This window comes from Dreissena polymorpha, chromosome 9 (assembly GCF_020536995.1).
Source record: "Dreissena polymorpha isolate Duluth1 chromosome 9, UMN_Dpol_1.0, whole genome shotgun sequence".
In the NCBI taxonomy this organism is placed as follows: Eukaryota; Metazoa; Mollusca; class Bivalvia; order Myida; family Dreissenidae; genus Dreissena; species Dreissena polymorpha.
Window position 1 is genome coordinate 65,310,036 of NC_068363.1, and position 18,014 is coordinate 65,328,049.

Sequence of the window (18,014 nt, forward strand, 5' to 3'; positions counted from 1 at the left end):
TCCAAACATCGTTTGCTGCTGTCGTTAGAAACGACTTTTCAAAACATTAAAGATTTTTTAGAAAATATATTTGTTAACATTATTAATGCAAAAATCTGTAATCAAACCCCTTTGGTTGCTAAATGGGTTTATATAATTTAAGTTCTAAACGTTTATACGCAATTTTAAATATTCACATATGATGCCAGTTTCGCTCGTTTTCTTACAGATATCGGAATCTACCTCAAGGCAGCGGCAAACGTCAAATTCCTCGTGACAACTAGTTACAATGTGACGGTCACGTGCACTGAGGCGAGCACCGCACGTGACACGAGCTACCTCATCATAGAAATCGACCAGAATACGGCACCCGTATTCACCAATTTCCAGTGTAAGACGGATTAGAAGATTAAGTTAAACCTAAGTGAGTTTACGTCATTGCTTTAATTTCATTATTAAACACCACTGCGTCCGTTTTTTGGGAAGAACCCGTACTTAAAATACTAATGTATATAAAATTATCTATTCATTTATGCTTTATAGTAAATCAAAACAAACATACCTTACTTTTATTTGCAGCCTCTGTGACATTCAGTGCTAATACTGCATTAAATACCGCCGTGTACACCGCCACTATCACTAACAACCTACCGGTTGTAGTAGCCTTGACCTGTGACCCTTCTCCCTGCCCTTTCAACGTTGACAACAGTAAGTTGGATTGTGCTGTTTTCATGTCAATGCATTTATATGAAATGTTATCTTCTTACAGTTAATATTGTGTTATTATTGCATACATTTTTACGCTCATTTAAAAAGGGGACGTATTATAAAACCACCTTCGGCTTTAGTATTTGTTTTGTTGTTAGCGAGCTATTGCTTGCACACAATCGTATATTCGGAAACAAGATTGATTGTAAATTTGAATATTTAATCCCTTTTTAAATATTTGCAATGCAGTTTTAACTCCTCGTGTATTAAACTTCGTATAACTTTGATACAGTTAAGAAGACCGCTATTCAATGAATATTTATAGGTGGTAAGGTGACGGTTGCGGCCGATCTGCAGTCAAATGGGGTCTCGCTGTACACGTGGAGCCTAGAAGCAGACGACACATACAACACGGTGGTGTCGCAAAACATCTCAGTTATAATAACAGGTATGATTTTGTTACACTTTGTATATAGCCCTCTGTAGACATCAATTCTTCACGTGGTTGATTCATATGAGTAAAACATGTATAGGTCTCCCTCAAGGTCCTCCTTTCTTTTTGTGAAGTCGCTGGTACGATTTAAACTTTCATGGATGCGTTCTAAAGGTCTTTCTGAAAGGGAACAAATATTGGTTCTACCAACCATGTAAACAAAACGTAATTGTATTCCAATTTATTTTACACATTCTTTGATTGTGTTCACGTTTATATAGATATCAACGTGGCTCCAACAATAACCAATCTCAATGACGTCGCCACTGTCCTTGAAAACCAACCAATCGGAACGTCCGTATACCACGTGTCCTACTCTGACGTCAATGGGGACACGCCCACTTTCTCAGCCTCATTTACACCGGCTGCATGCGCATCCATGTACAATATTGGAACGTCCGGTAAAGAGTTGTTGAGTATTCGTTTCAATCGAATAAGCGAACAGCGATCGATGATTGGATTATTATTAGATGACACTACAGTAAATGTATGCTTTCAAAACAGTATATATTATTTTTAACTGTGTTGTTTATGCGGTTCACTGCACAAAGGTAATAGTACAAAGAGCTTCATGGAAAAGAAACACTTTGATGAAGTTTATCCACTTTCAAAAATGTAATGCTTACAACTGCATTGCTAACTACAAACAAATGAGCATGTTACTTCTGATATTCCCAATGCAATTGAAATGTACTTTTTATTGTATTTGTATTGTTATGGCTGTAATGACATTTTAGATGGAATCGTGTCAACGCGTGTTGCGTTAGATTTCGAATCAGATCCGTCCTGTTCAATGGTTGTTGACGTATTCGATGGTAGAGCGACGTCATCACCCGGAACGCTTACGATCAACGTTGCCGACGTGGACGAGACGCCTGTGTGGTTGCAGGCGGGATATACGTACAGCACTCCTGAAGTACCGGTAATTTTTTTTTTATGAAAACTTGTAAATGTTTGATGAAATCGACTTTTGTTAGCTCCGTAGGTTTAAACACGTTGTTCTGTTTTCCTAAGGTTTTTTGTCTAAAGTGTATTGATAAGACTTCGCAACCACGTGAATTGAAATATAAACTGTACATTTCTCGACTAAATTCTTCATTCACAAGTCAACCTTGTGCGAAAGCAGACTATGTAAAAAGAAGTCTACTTATATTAGATCATGTTAAATGAAAATGTACGAATTATGATAAATTTACCATCACAGAGCGGCACCGCACTGGCGGTAGCGGGAATTTCAGCCACAGACCCTGAAGGCGCCGCAATTTCTTACTCAATCGGCTGCGGCAGTGACTCCGGTTACCTGACCGTGGACCCTACTTCCGGTGCTGTAACCATGACAGCGGCCTTTGATCTTGAGGTGTCCGCAGTCAACACTCACACGCTCGCGTGCACGTTAACGGCAGCGGACGCTACCGGGCAATCTTCAGGCGTACCTTTTAACGTCATCATTACGGATGCGAATGATAAACTGCCTGTTTTTAATTCAGCGTCATATCCGTTGTATTTTACAGCAGGTAATTGATTTCCATCTGATTTTAGTAAATATTACTTTTTAAAGAATACAGACGATCCGATACTACCAAAAACGGTCTGTCGCAGGTTATCACATGTGTGTGTATGCTTAAAGATATTGAATGGAACGCATTTAGCTTCATTTTGCATGTATCTTCTGCTGGCATCTCGTACACAAATTGATAATCGTCCTTACAATCAATGCTTTTAGATAAGATCACCACTTTGACGTGTTTCTGCTATAAAAAAGGTCTGTATATAAAACATATGTACGTGTTTTCTTTAGGCACTTCCGGTACATCAGTACTAGGATGTGTGAGTGCCACCGACGCCGACAGGACTTCACCAAATAACGTCCTCAGTTACGCCATATCACCGACCACGCAGTTCAATACTGGCGGAGACGGCTGCATTTTTAACACGGTGACAACATTAAGTGACAATTTTGAGTCTTAAAGAAGGATGCTTTAGTTTGTTATCAGTCAATTAAAAAGTACGCGTGGCAAGTTAATTAAATAAAAATGATCAGTCGAAATGCGTTAATGGGAACAATACTAGCTGACGTTTTAAGATAAAGCATAATACATGAAGGGTTGTGCAGATCAAGATGAATACGAGATTTACATGATGCTGTTTCTTGTTCATCTTAGTTTGAAGAGGTTATCAATTCATGCTTTTATCTTTTAATTACATTTGATTGGAGGCAAATAAGTTTTAAGTTTAGGCAATTTTGCTGTTGTTTGCAGGCTGACCTGAGCGGTGCGGCAGTAGGCGCCACCTTCAGCCTTACAATGACTGCGACCGATGGCGGCACTCCCCCGCTCTCTGACACAGCCGTAGTCATGGTAATCGTGGTCTCCACCACCACCACTACGACTACAACTACGGCGGCGACAACGGCCGCAGCGGCATCAACCGGAAGTGAGGAGTCGACGGGTTTCCTGTCTAGCACGGAGAGCATCGTCTTTTTCGTGCTGGCGTGCGTGATATCTGCAATGCTTGCAGCCGTTCTCGGGTTTCTTGTTTGGAAGTTCTGCTGTCGGAATGCGTACACGTAAGAGTTTTCTTAAGTGCAATCGCATTGAACCTCGCTCTATCAAAATGGGGTTTAATGCGTGTGCGTAAGTTATCGTCCAAGATAAGCCTAAGCATTACGCACAGGCCAATCAGGGACGAAATGTTCTGCCTTTACTAGATATAAGATATAAACAATTTTATTTACCATAAAAAATCTATAAAAGCGGGAAGTGTCGTCCCTGATTAACCCGTGCGGACTGCACAGGCTAAACTGAGACGACACTTCACGCACATGCATTCAACCCATTTTACCGAACGAAGCGCAAATATAATATTTGCATTACCATTCTGTACCATACCCATGATTACACATATTCTAATATAAGGAATCTCTTAGACCTACTCGAGTTTGATTGATCTGATTGATTAGTTTTTTAACCCATTTATGCCTAGTGGACTCTCCCAGCCTTCTAAATTGGTTCAATTTATTTTCAAAATTAGGGATGTCTAGTATATTTATTTCTATATTTAGAACAATTCTTACAGAAATTCCTTTAAGCAAACAGCGGAGACCTAGATGAGACGCCGCATCATGCGGCGTCTCATCTGGGTTTACGCTGTTTGCAATGTCCTTTTTTCGGGACGCTAGGCATAAATGGGTTAATCACGGCATAGTTTGAATCCACTCCCTTCCAGGAACGGTGCAACAAAAGTGGCACCCAACCAAGGTACCAACCAATCCAACAAATATGAAGGTATATTTCATTCTTCATTTAGCTTAGAGCTTTCTCTATTTCTTTACATTTTGTTTACTATTATGTTTTGAAACTGGTTTTTGTTTTGAAGATATGCAAATACTTCGCATTTTAATTTAGCTTAGAGTTTCCTTTATTTCTTTAAATTTTGTTTACTTCTATGTTTTGAAACTAAACCATTTTATTTGCTTCAGATCTATAATACACATGTATATGCAATAGTGTAATTTTTTCCTTGTGTTTTTATTCCATATTAGCTAGTTATTTTAAATATTTTTTTAGATGTGTTCTTTCTAAATGTTTCATGTTAACAACCAGTGCTTTCTTTAGTTAATGTATCGTTTATTCATTGATATTTTACAAGCACACAACATCCCTTTCTAGTATGTCGGGTATATACACCGTGTAGGCCGATATTGAATGCTATGTTTAACATGGAAATCATGACTATTTCCTCGTCATCCAGTTATAATCCAAATCGATATTAAAATTAACATTAAAAACATTTCATACATGACTATACCACATGAGTTTATCTGTATATGAGTCGTGCTCTGTGGGATTAAATAGGTTTAATGCATGTGCGTAAAGTTTCGTTCCAAATTAGTCTGTGCAGTCCGCACAGGCTAATAAGGGACAACGCTTTCCGCTTGTATGATATTTTCTGTTTTAAGAAAGTCTCTTCTTAGCAAAAATCCAATTTAGGCGGACAGTTTTGTTTCTGATTAGCCTGTGCGGACTGCACAGGCTAATCTGTGACGACACTGTACGCACATTCATTACACTTTTCATAGACCACGGCCCCATATAAAGGCAAGTTAATATGGATGTCTGGGGTCCAAAAATTACAAATAGTGTATGTAAAAGACATTTTAGATGAATGAAGTTAATTAAGGACTCATGACAACCACTGATTGGATAGACCACCAAAAGTGGCTAGGCAATAATAATTATATTGAAAAATTTGATTGAGATACTCTGTAAAGTAAGGAACATACGACAATCGAAGCGGTGAAAATGCATAGTTAGCATTATGTAAGATTTATAACTGAGCGAATCGTAGTTTGACTTGTTGACAATACAACTTGGCCAATTCATAACCAGTAAGTCTTGGAAAGTTCAGAATAAAATAACATACGAAACGAGCGGACGATAACTGTCGTATTTCTTTGTTGCTCATTCGATTTGGCACAGATTTTAAAAAACTATCGTCGAATTAGGTGAAGATGGTAAAAATAATGTTGGACTGAAAATTAATGCGGTCGCCGACAGACTGAGCATTGGGGTATAATAAGTAGCAATCCAAATGTACACAATGCAAATGAGTCGATTTAATAAATCCCCGCCGAATGAAAAGGTGGGCGCCATTCCGTTCGAGCGTGCTTAAGTGCTTCTGTCCGTTCGTGCGTGCGACATGAAGTGCTCAAGTTCATTCGTGCATGCATGCTTAAGTGCTCCTGTTCGTTCGTGTGTGCATGCTTAAGTACTTCTGTCCGTTCGTGCGTACTTAAGTGCTCCTGTTCATTCGTGCGTGTATGCTTTAAGTTCTCCTGTTCGTTCGTGCGTGCATGCATAAGTGCTCCTGTTCGTTCGTGTGTGCATGCTTAAGTGCCCCTTTTCGTTCGTGTGTGCATTCATAAGTGCTCCTCTTCGTTCATGTTTGCATGCTTAAGTGCTCATCTTCGTTCGTGCGTGCATGCTTAAGTGCTCCTCTTCGTTAGTGTGTGCATGCTTAAGTGCTCCTCTTCGTTCGTGTGTGCATGCTTAAGTGCTCCTTTTCGTTCGCGCGTGCATTCTTAAGTGCTCCTGTTCGTTCGTACGTGCATGCTTAAGTGCTCCTGTTAATTAGTGTGTGCATGCTTTAGTGCTCCTGTTCGTACGTGCGCGCATGCTTTAGTGCTCCTGTTCATTCGTGCGCGCATGCTTAAGTGCTCCTGTTCGTTCGTGCGTGCGTGCTCCTTTCAGTCACACTCTTCAGTGCGCAACTCCTCCTGCATGTTGTGTCCGATTTTCGTCTCACTATTACAGAATTATTATCTGCATGTGTTTTCTAAGAAGTCATTGCCTTTTGTAAAAAAAAAATGCATGAAAACATATGCGCAACTCCTTTAGTTTGCTCCGATTTTGCCAAACTTTTCAATAATAAGTCTTTGACCTACTCCCCATATTGTCAAGGTGTCGCATTGCCTTATTGGGTTATTTATCAGGAGCTCGTGCCCTTTGTTTAAATTACATACAAAAGCTTCTGTATGCCACTTTTTATACGTTTTGCGTGAGATTCTCGACATATTTTTGATCTGCAATTTCTACATCACATACTGTCAATTTCTTTTTTTCACACTATATTCTTCCGCCAACAATGCAGCCGATGCGGAGGGTACACCCTCTGTGACAGCTTGCACCCCTGGCAAGCTTCTTATTTCTTTCAACGTACATATTCTGTTTCCGTTTTCACCGTTTCACCTTTTGTTTTTACTTTTCACGCGTTAGAAGCATACAAGCAAACCGAGCGATCACGTCACCCGCCGATGGTATTGAAGAGACAAGACTCCGCAGATTTAACCAAAGTTGTTGTTCAAGAGAGTCCACCCTCTGTTCGCATGCGTAGCGATCACTACGTCATGACACCTAGATGGCAAAAACTTTAACTATTAATTATAAATGACCTATATTTGTTGTCTGCATGGGCGATGTCCTTGCACCTTTTTGCACGTTGTTTCTAGATTGTATCTTAATTTAGTTTTTTTCCTTTAAGATATCAGCAAACTAACTTTTTGTAGTATTTTGATAATACTGCTTAGTATTTTTTTACTTTTATTAACTAACAGCATGTTTTTTTAACATTTAAACAAACTTTCCATGGTGTGTATTTCAATTATGTCTTATTTTGACAAGCCCCCCTACCCTAACACACACATCCCGTGTATTGTGTCACTGAGGACTGCTCCCATTGTGAAGCGGCCTAAAAATAATACACAAATGAAACAGTTGAATAAAGTCTCCTACAGGGAAAATATTCTATAAACTCGCCATTAAACATCTCTTTAATTTAAGTCGTACTTTTAAAAACGTTATATTGAATGAAAAATGTTTGGAAGTGTTGGCATATATTGCTGTTGACAGTCATTGTTCCATTTTATGGTCCACTTTATGTAGAGTATTCAAGGAAGCCATATCCGAAAGCCGAACCGGCTTTAAGACCTCCCCCCGAAATGTTGAAATTATACGAAATGCATGAAGCGAGTCTTCAAGTTCCTATACATCCGGGCGTTTCGCAATATTCCACGCGCCAAAACCCACTCGACAAGATAACCGATCGACCAGACTCCAGTGAAAGCGGCATAAGTGTTTCGTCTGCAACGACTAAGGAGAAATCCGAAAAAACGAACGAGAAATCCGCCCTGGGGTCCGTGCTGCGGACCGCGAGGTTGACCAACGGACTGGAATCGCCGCGGACACCCAGACACGTCTCTGTGCATGGTATCGAGTGACCAGACTGACGTGTATTGGACGCAGTTTTGTGTTGACAGTTCGTAGTGGAAATTATGTCTTATGTTTTATTATAAATTTTGTATTTCATTTACTAAGAATAATTCATACGTGTATTTAAGTTTTTAACTGTCTTGTTTTTATTTTCTATTTATCCAAGAACCTTTACGTAGACCTATTTCGACGTTGAGTTATTTTTCGAATACTTGTTTAAATTATTATTGTTCAGAATTGCTCTTCTAATTTAAAATTCGAAGCGCGGAACGACAATAAAAACACTGTCCACCTTGTTTCAAACATTGAATACTCGAGCTGCATCGCAAACAATATCCAGTTTTTAATGGCATTGCTCTGTGACAGTAACAGCACTTGTATGAATGTTTTAAATGTATAACGTTGCTTTACCAGATAGACTACCTCAGCTTGCTTTTCAGGTAAAACATACAAATGTACATACATGGCATTTGTCGTGTACGGGCTACGCCCATATTTCTTGCTGATTTTAAGATGTTAACAAAAAACAAACAATACATATTATATTTGTGATAGATGTTAGGCAAAACTTATTATAAATGAATGTTCAAGTAAAATTAGCTTTGCATTTCTTGGTCCAAAGCTCTGAACGATGTATTTGCTTACATCAATCTATCAAAGACCTATAGATCTTTGAATCTATTGACGAGTCTTTTTATTTCTATTTCTGTTCTGATGTGTTTGAACACAATCTGACATCCAATATGACAATAGTATGTGAATACACGTACAGATTAAATGTAACAAAACGTATTCTTTAATTTGTCAATACTCCCAACATCATAGCTGCATGGATCAGCAACTATGGATCTTACATTATATAGAGCTAGATATGACTGCATTTGTTACGGATTAAACCATTTTTAAGGAATATATCTCACCAATGGTAGTCTGTTCACAGCAACCATTTAAATTTGTACTTAAAATCATTTGCAAGATTGCAACAACAAGTGTTAAAATTAATTGATATTGGAATGCGATAATGATAATGTCAGAAAGGAATAAAATCAACAAATCTACTACAGTTTTATCGTTGTTTATCAAAAAAAGACAGAGGATCTACACAGTGGCGTTTTAAAGTACCGATCGTGTTGATACAAATGTAAATGTTATACAAAAAGACATATAAAATGTTAGACACATTCATTAAATGATCATGTTACTCGAAAAGACATATGAAATAAATAAATGCAAAGAAATATATTTCGGAAAATTGAGTGTTCTGAGTGGTCAATGTACATAGTGTAAGAACAAAATCAAATAAGTTGGGCCCCTGGTGTGAAAATGTCAGTAGTCAAAGGATGAGCAAACACTTAATAGAATTTCTTAATAACATTTCTTTTTTACCTCAGGTAAGTTTCAAAGTTTCCCTTGATGTATTTTCCTGGGGTTGCTTCTTTAATTTGGCATTGGATTCTGAATTGTAACCTTGGCATTGGACCTGATGATCTGGTTGTTGAGTGTAATACTAATCTGACATATCATACTTTATTAATTTATTTCAAGTTATACCAAAACCCATCAATGCTGAACAAATTTTTCCTCTAGACAAAGTGTTGATAATGGATTCTTAAATCTGACCTTTGATCTTTTATTGTGACCTTGACTCAGAACATACAACCTGATTCTCATGTGTGACAAGCGGTTTCACCATGCTGATTCCTTTCCAAAGTTATTTGAAAATCTCTCAATGCTTAACAAAGCTAAACAACAGACAAATTGTTCGGGACTGATTTTCTAAATCTGACTTTTGACCTTGTACTGTGACCTTTCACCTTGGACCTTGTTCTTGTGAGCAACACTGATACCTTTATTAGTTATTAGAAAATCATTCCATTCTGGGGAAAAAAGTTAAATTTATAGAAACACAAAAAGTCATAAGTTAAAAGATCAATGAAAAAATATTTTTGTAGAAATGTACATGTACCTTCGAATAATTTACTTGTGTCTGTCACTTTGAATAAGTCTTTCCAATTGATATCAGTCTTATAACCCTCAATATTTAAGATGAAATGAGATTATGCACTAACACGCATTTAGCAAATAATGGGTTTCCTTTAATGACTGCATAGACTTTACAAGATATGCCAGTGGTAATGTACCTAACACTACAACTATACCTGTCAGTAGAAGTTCAGATCATAAATAGAGATTTGACCGATGGTATGTAAAATCTATCTGTAATAATAGTTTTCTATTTATACTCATAGAAAATGATATATAATTAGTTGAGCATAAATATCAGATTTCAAACCATTTTCTTTATCTATAATCATCGATCAACAATTTAAGCAGTGAACACTATTGTATGGAATAGAATAACACTATTATATGGAATAGAATAAAATAAATGGCTAGTAAACATTTTTTTAAAGAAAACAAATGAGTCGCGTTCTGAGAAAACTGGGCATAATGCTTGTGCGTAAAGTGTTGTCCCAGATTAGCCTGTGCAGTCCGCACAGGCTAATCAGGGACAACACTTTCTGCCTTAACTGGATTTTCGTGTAGAAGATACTTCCTTTAAATGAAAAATACCATAAAAGCTGAAAGTGTCGTCCCTGATTAGCCTAGGCGGACTGCACAGGCTAATCTTGGATTACAATTTACGCACATGCATTAAGCCCAGTTTTCTCAGAACGTGACTCAAATGTGCATGTTTTATGTAGCTACACTAAAATCTAACACTCAGAAAAAAGTAAACAGTTTATCACACACACACACATTTTTGATCACACACAACTGACGGATTATAATTGTAAATACTTTAGTAACAGATTTGCACACATGCTCTTCAAACAAGACTAGTCACTGAGATAGCCACCAGAAAAATCTTACTTTTACAATTAAACAAAACCTAATACTACATGCATATTCAGCAAAAGGAAACAGACAACATGATTAACCTAGGACTGTATGCAGCTCTTATTACACACGGTCAATCTAGGGCAGTATAAATCGGTCAATCTATGACAGTATAAATCGGTCAATCTAGAAAGTATACATGGGTCAATCTATGACAGTATACATAATATTAACACGAGGTTAACTTAGGCCAGTATTTGTTGCTATTTCACAGAGTTTACCTAAGAGTGTATTTAGTGCTTTTGGACTGTATTCAGTGCTATTTGACTGTTTTCAGTACTATTGGACTGTTTTCAGTACTATTGGATTAACCTAGAAATGTATTCAGTGCGATTGGACTCTATTGAGTACTGTTAGATTGCATGCATTCAGTTCTATTAACACTTAGTAAACCCAGGACTGCATTTAGTACTATTGGGTTGACCTAGGACTGTATTCAAGTCTATTTGGTTGACCTAGGACTGTATTCAGTACTATTGGATTTACCAAGGACTGTATTCAATACCATTTGGTTGACCTATTACTGTATTCAGTACTATTGGGTTAACCTAGGATTGTATTCAGTACTATTGGGTTTACCTAGGATTGTATTCAGTACTATTGGGTTTACCTAGAACTGTATTCAGTACTATTTGGTTGACCTAGGACTGTTTTCAGTACTATTGGGTTTACCTAGGACTGTATTTAGTACTATTGGGTTGACCTAGGACTGTATTAAGTTCTATTTGGTTGACATAAGACTGTATGCAGTTCTATTTGGTTGACCTAGTACTGTATTCAGTACTATTTGGTTGACCTATGACTGTATTCAGAACTATTTTGCTGACCTAGGACTGTATTCAGGTCTATTTTGTTGACCTAGGACTGTATTCAGTGCTCTTTATTCAGTGTGAACCCAGGATTGTATTCAGTGCTATTGGGTTAACAAAGGACTGTATTAAGTGATTTTGGACTGTATTCAGTGCTACTGGTTAACATAGGACTGTATTCAGTGCTACTGGGCTAACCTTGGACTGTATTTAATAGTATTGGGTTAACATAGAACTGTATTCAGTACAATTGGGCTAACCTGGGACTGTATTTAGTGCTATTGGCTTGACCTGGGACTGTATTCAGTACTATTGGGTTGACCTTGGACTGTATTCGGTTCTGTTTTTTCAGAATGAATACTGGACTGTATTCAGTGCTGTTGGGTTAACACAGGACTGTATTCAGTGATTTTGTACTGTATTCAGTATAAATCAACGACTTAATCCAGTGCTACTATTTTACCTTAAGACTGTATTCAGTGCTCTTGGACTGTATTCCTTGCAACTGGGTTAACATTGGACTGTATGCAGTGCTATAGGCTTAACCTAGGTCTGTATTCAGTGCTATTTGATTAACCTAAGACTGTATTCAATTATATTTGGTTGACCTAGGACTGTATTCAGTCCTATTTGGTTGACATAGGACTGTATTCAGTACTATTTGGTTGACCTAGGACTGTATTCAGTACTATTGGGTTAACCTAGGACTGTATTCAGTGCTATTCACTTACCCATCTATAGTCTTAGGAAAACAGAATGGACTTAGATCCAATGTCAAGCATTTTATAAAAACATGGGACATAAACATGTGTAACAGCTCACAGTAAAGAAATGTCAGTTGAAACAGAAAGCATAATCATTTAACATTTAATCCTTATAAGCATTTTTCATTCTTAGTCTTAAGTGAAAAAGAAATTTGGTTAATTTGGATCCAGTTTGGAAATACCATGAAGCACATAACAATGTTTGCTTACTGTGACTTATAGAGTGAATGGACATTAGAGTTAACCAGTGGAAAAATCACAGTGCTGAACTGCATCCCTAATGACTTGACCATTATTCAGACTCACAAAAAGAAATAGACCACAGACTCAACCAATTGGGAAACACTGCAAAGCTAAACAAGGCAAACAACCAGTTGCCGAAAAAGTATCTGTCCACAAGAGTAAGCAGGACACCGTGACTGAGGTTGCTCCACGCGTTACCAAGGAGACCCAGTGAACCGCCCTCATTCTTGTCACCAAGGGAACGAATCACTGTGGCAATGTAGAGGATGCTGAAGGGAGAGATTAGCAGAAGAAGGAGCTTCTGGCCCCACTGGGATACTCTGAAAAAGTTAAAGAAATGAGCCTTGTGCACAAAGTGTTATCCCAGATTAGCCTGTGCAGTCCACACAGGCTTATTAGGGATGACAGTTTTCGCCAAGACTTGATTTTTGTTAAAAAGAGACTTCCGTTAAACGAACAAATACAATAAAAGTGGAAAGTGTCCTCCCTTAATATCCTGTGCGGACTGCACAGGCTAATCTGGGACAACACTTTATGCACATGCATTACACTCACGTCTCTCAAAGCTGGGCTCAAATAGATGTGGGGGGTTACTGCAGATACTAGTGAATAGTATTCTTGGACTTTAAAGGGGCCTTTTCATGTTTGGGTAAATTGACAAAATTGAAATAAGTTGTTTCAGAATCGCAAATTTTCGTTTTAGTTATGATATTTGTGAAGAAACAGTAATACTGAACATTTACCATGCACTGAAATAGCCAGTATATGCATCTTTTGACGATTTAAAAACCTGAAAATCATAAAGCGTTGCAACACAAAACAAATTAATTATTTGGTGAGTTCTGTTGTTGTCGTTATATTTGTTTTTTGAAACTACAAGGATTGTTTATATAAAGTATAAAATAAATCTCAAATTGTATGCCGAAGGATGGCCGAGTGGTCTAAGTGGTAGACTTTTTACTCCAGGAATCCAGGGGTCAGTGGTTCAAGCCCTGCTGAGGGTTACCTTTTTTTCTCTTTTTTATTTAAATTTATTCTTGATTTTTCACTGGAGCTTTTGATATTCAATGTTTACATTTATCATTATAAAGCATTAAATGACAAACTTCAAAACATGCCAAAATCTGTGAAAAGGCCCCTTTAATGAAAAATATAAATTATTTTAACTATTTAGCTGTGAAATGAAGTTTGACATTCTTACATAATTGTTTCAATAAGTTTCTACAGTTTAACTCTTTCTAAATGTAAATAAACAGTGGAAAAAGCTTTCAATTAAAGAAATGGATTTGGTAGATTAGAATTTATATGCCCGTGTGATCATAGAACTTAATATTTGTATAAAACCTAGACAAACAGTTCCTTTTCAAAAAAGGTTTTGGACCAAACACAGACAAAAACAAACAAGAACATGTTTGTAAACCATGAATGCCCTTCCCCAACTAAAATTAATTGTAAATGGTTTAAATACCCTACATGTAGACTTCATCATACGATCAAAATCATTATAAAGGTAAACAAGGATATCAGTAAAACTGATGGATGCTCCCCAATCATGCTTTGTCGATAAATGGATTAATTGTGAAGAAAAAAGTATGACCTTGAGAATATCTATTATTAGCATCGGTGACCTTGACCCCAGTGACCTCAAACCTCATCAAAAGAGGTCCATGCAAGGTACCTAAAAGCCAAATATGTAAGAGATCGTTTAAATATTGAAGGCGCTATGAGAAACTGTAAGAAAAGTGTGATGGAAAAAATCTATTATTAGCCTCAGTGACCTTTACCGCAGTGACCTAAATCCTCATCAAAAGGTAGATGTTCATGCAAGGTACCTTCATGCCAAACATGTAAGAGATCGGTAAAATATTGAAGGCACTATGAGAAACTGTAAAAAAAGTGCGGTGGAAAAAATCTATTATTAGCCTTGGTGACCTTGACCACAGTATCCCTCAAACCTCATCAAAAGGTAGAGGTCCACGCTAGGTACCTTCAAGCAAAATATGTAAGAAATCGGTAAAATATTGAAGGCGCTGTGAGAAACTGTAATAGAAAAGGGACGGAAAAAATCTATTATTAGCCTCACCTGACCTTGACCTCAAACTCATCAAATATATCATTGAGACCAATCTTCTGACCAAATTTCATGAAGATTGGACAATAAATTTGACCTCTAGAGTGTTTCATAGTAAAAACACTCTTTAAAGAGTGTTTTTACTATGAAATATGTATATCTTTATCCCTACTGGATATAACTCTAGAGTGTTAACAAGGTTTTACTAAAGCCATATATACATGTAGCCATATAAGGAAAAATGCCCCGCCCCCTGGTGGCCATGTTTATAAAGCAACCGAAACCATTTTCAAACTCATCCAAGATACATGTATCATTGAGACATATCTTCTGACAAAGTTTCATGAAGATCGGAAAATAAATGTGGCCTCTAGAGTGTTAACAAGGTTTTACTATAGCCGTATAAGGAAAAATGCCCCGCCCCCTGGCAGCCATGTTTTTCAACCAACCGGCATCATTTTTGAACTCGTCTAAGATATTATCGGGATGAATCTTCTGACCAAGTTTAATGAAGATCGGACAGTAAATGTGGCCTCTAAAGTGTTAACAAGATTTTACTATAGCGATGTAAGGAAAAATGACCCGCCCCTTGGAAGCCATGTTTTTTAAGCAAACATAATTATTTTCAAACTCATCCAAGATATCATTGAGACCAATCTTCTGCCCAAATTTCATGAAGATGGACAATAAATGTGGCCTCTAGAGTGTTAACAAGGTTTTACTATAGCCATATATAGCCATGTAAGGAAAAATGCCCCGCCCCCTGGTGGCCATGTTTTTAAAGCGACCAGAACCATTTTCGAACTCATTTGAGATATAATTGGGACAAATATTCTGACCAAGTTTCAGGATGATCAGAAAATAAATGTGACCTCTAGAGTGTTAACAAGGTTTTACTATAGCCATATAAGGAAAATAGCCCCGCCCCCGTGGTGGCCATGTTTTTCAACCAACCGGCCTTATTTTGAAATCCTCCAAGATATCATTGGGATGAATCTTCTAACCGAGTTTCATGAAGATCGGACTATAAATGTGGCCTCTAGAGTGTTAACAAGATTTTACTATAGCCATATATAGCCATATAAGGAAAAATGCCCCGCCCCTTGGCAGCCATGTTTTTCAAGCAAATGTAACCATTTTCAAAGTCATCCAAGATATCAATAAGACAAATCTTCTGACCAAATTTTATGAAGATTGAGCAATAAATGTGGCCTCTAGAGTGTTAACAAGGTTTTACAATAGCCATATAAGGAAAAATGCCACGCCCCCGCGGTGGCCATGTTTTTCAACCAACCGGCATCATTTTGAAATCCTCCAAGATATCATTGGGATGAATCTTCTAACCGAGTTTCATGAAGATCGGACTATAAATGTGGCCTCTAGAGTGTTAATAAGATTTTACTATAGCCATATATAGTCATATAAGGAAAAATGCCCCGCCCCTTGGCAGCCATGTTTTTCAAGCAAAGGTTACCATTTTTGAACTCATTCAAGATATCATTGGGACAAATCTTCTGAGCAAGTTTCATGAAGATCTGAAAATAAATGTGGCCTCTAGAGTGTTAACAAGGTTTTACTATAGCCATATAAGGAAATATAGAGAAAACTGCCCCGCCCCCTGGCGGCCATGTTTTTTCACCGATCTGGACCATTTTCGAACTCGTCCGAGATATCAATGAAACCAATGTTTTGACAAAGTTTCATGATGATTGGGCTAAAATTGTGTTTCGAATTCAGTTGAGGTATTAATGGGACAAATATTCTGACCAAGTTTCATGAAGATCAGACAATAAATGTGGCCTCTAGAGTGTTCACAAGGCAAAATGTTGACGCCCCACTACGGACAACGGACAAAAGGCGATCACAAAAGCTCACCATGAGCAAGTTGTGCTCAGGTGAGCTAAAAAGTGACGGAAAAAATATAATATTAGCCTCTGTGACCTTGACTGCAATGACCTCAAACCTCATGAAAAGGTAGAGGTCCATGGAAGGTACCTACATGCCAAATATGAAAGAGATCGGTGAAATATTGAAGGTGCTATGAGAAACTGTAACAAAAGTGTGAGAAACTGTAAGAAAAGTGTGAAGGAAAAAATATTTTATTAGACTCAATGACCTTGACTTTGACCCCAGTGACCTCAATCTTCATCAACAGGTAGAGTTCCATGCAAGGTACATACATGCTAAATATGTAAGAGATCGGTAAAATATTGAAGGCGCTCCTATGAAAAACTGTAACAAAAAAAGGTGACGGAAGTTAAGACAAACTGGCAACTATATGCTCCCCATATATATATATACTAGTATATATATATGGGGAGCATAAAAACCAGAGCTGTGGCGTAGTGGATATGGTGTTCCCCTTACAAGGTCACCTGTTTTGATTCCTAATGTAGGAGCGTTCTTTAAATCTCCCTCAAAGACACCCATTACTGGTTCTTCCTGGAAAAGGACTCAAGAGTGTTTTAATAATCCTTCTGCGTTTCGAGCATTTGATGATAAATAATTAGGTCTAAATTGGTAAAAAAAATAATTTATAGCTGCTAGTACCATAATATATCTCATAATTATGGAATTCAGTGTCCAATGTTCAGAAAAATTATCAAAACAGGAAGCCCCCTTATAAAGGGATGTTTTATGGATACATTGTACTAACAGTGGTCAAAATATATGTCCACCTATTTAATTTAAAATTACAAGCCACCTTTGACCTGCTGTCCTGAAAATCAAAGGCTTTTTTCCATACTGAACAATTAAAGTGATATTATGCGCATTTTTCACTGTCAAATTGAGCTGGAAAGAATTAACAGGTCAAAAGAGTTAGTTAAAATCAGGTATCTGACCAATTATCTGCAACTCATATTGTTACGTTCACATGATTGTACAGTCCTCTAAGCCGAGCGGAACTGTCTTTTTATTAGGATCAGAGTTAGTGTTCGTGTGTCATATGAACAAATCTGCACTAAAACTAAATTTAGATTCACATCGTACATCGAATCATTTCTGTTGTCAGTACGGTTGATATTGAAATGCATTCTTTTTCTCTTTCCGGGATATTGTTTTAGTATGTTGATGCTGCATTAACAAATATAAGTGTATATCAAGTAAAACCACCAAAATAAACAACAATTGTGATAGATTACTATAAACATAGCATATACTGTAAGTTACGCATAATATCACTTTAACCATCATACCAATCTGCATGATCGTAGGTCAAATGTTCTTAAGATTTTGTATGAATAACAAAATGGTCTACAGACTGACCAACCATCCAAA

At 37.3% G+C, this 18,014-nt stretch overlaps 2 protein-coding genes across 2 annotated transcripts in view; one reads left to right on the forward strand and one right to left on the reverse strand.

The window, feature by feature from the left end:
• Positions 1-511: 511 nt before the first annotated feature.
• LOC127846116 (cadherin-3-like) lies at positions 512-11,854 on the forward strand. The gene is made up of 9 exons (XM_052377292.1): positions 512-521; positions 559-687; positions 1,013-1,135; positions 1,402-1,581; positions 1,918-2,102; positions 2,385-2,609; positions 3,439-3,746; positions 4,406-4,464; positions 11,811-11,854. Exons 1-9 carry the CDS (start codon positions 512-514, stop codon positions 11,852-11,854), a joined length of 1,263 nt encoding a protein of 420 aa, XP_052233252.1.
• Positions 9,007-18,014, reverse strand: part of LOC127846117 (glycosylphosphatidylinositol anchor attachment 1 protein-like) — a 43,337-nt gene continuing 34,329 nt past the window's right edge. Inside the window, exon 13 of the mRNA XM_052377293.1 lies at positions 9,007-12,984. Coding sequence (XP_052233253.1) covers positions 12,714-12,984 — 271 coding nt within the window. The 3' untranslated portion in view covers positions 9,007-12,713. The remainder of the gene's footprint in view (positions 12,985-18,014) is intronic.

Bases quoted from the DNA above. Each gene is read 5' to 3' on its own strand.
- LOC127846116 (XM_052377292.1), top strand. The intron at 688-1,012 runs GTAAGTTGGATT...GAATATTTATAG, and splicing joins CCCTTTCAACGTTGACAACA to GTGGTAAGGTGACGGTTGCG. The intron at 1,136-1,401 runs GTATGATTTTGT...ACGTTTATATAG, and splicing joins CATCTCAGTTATAATAACAG to ATATCAACGTGGCTCCAACA.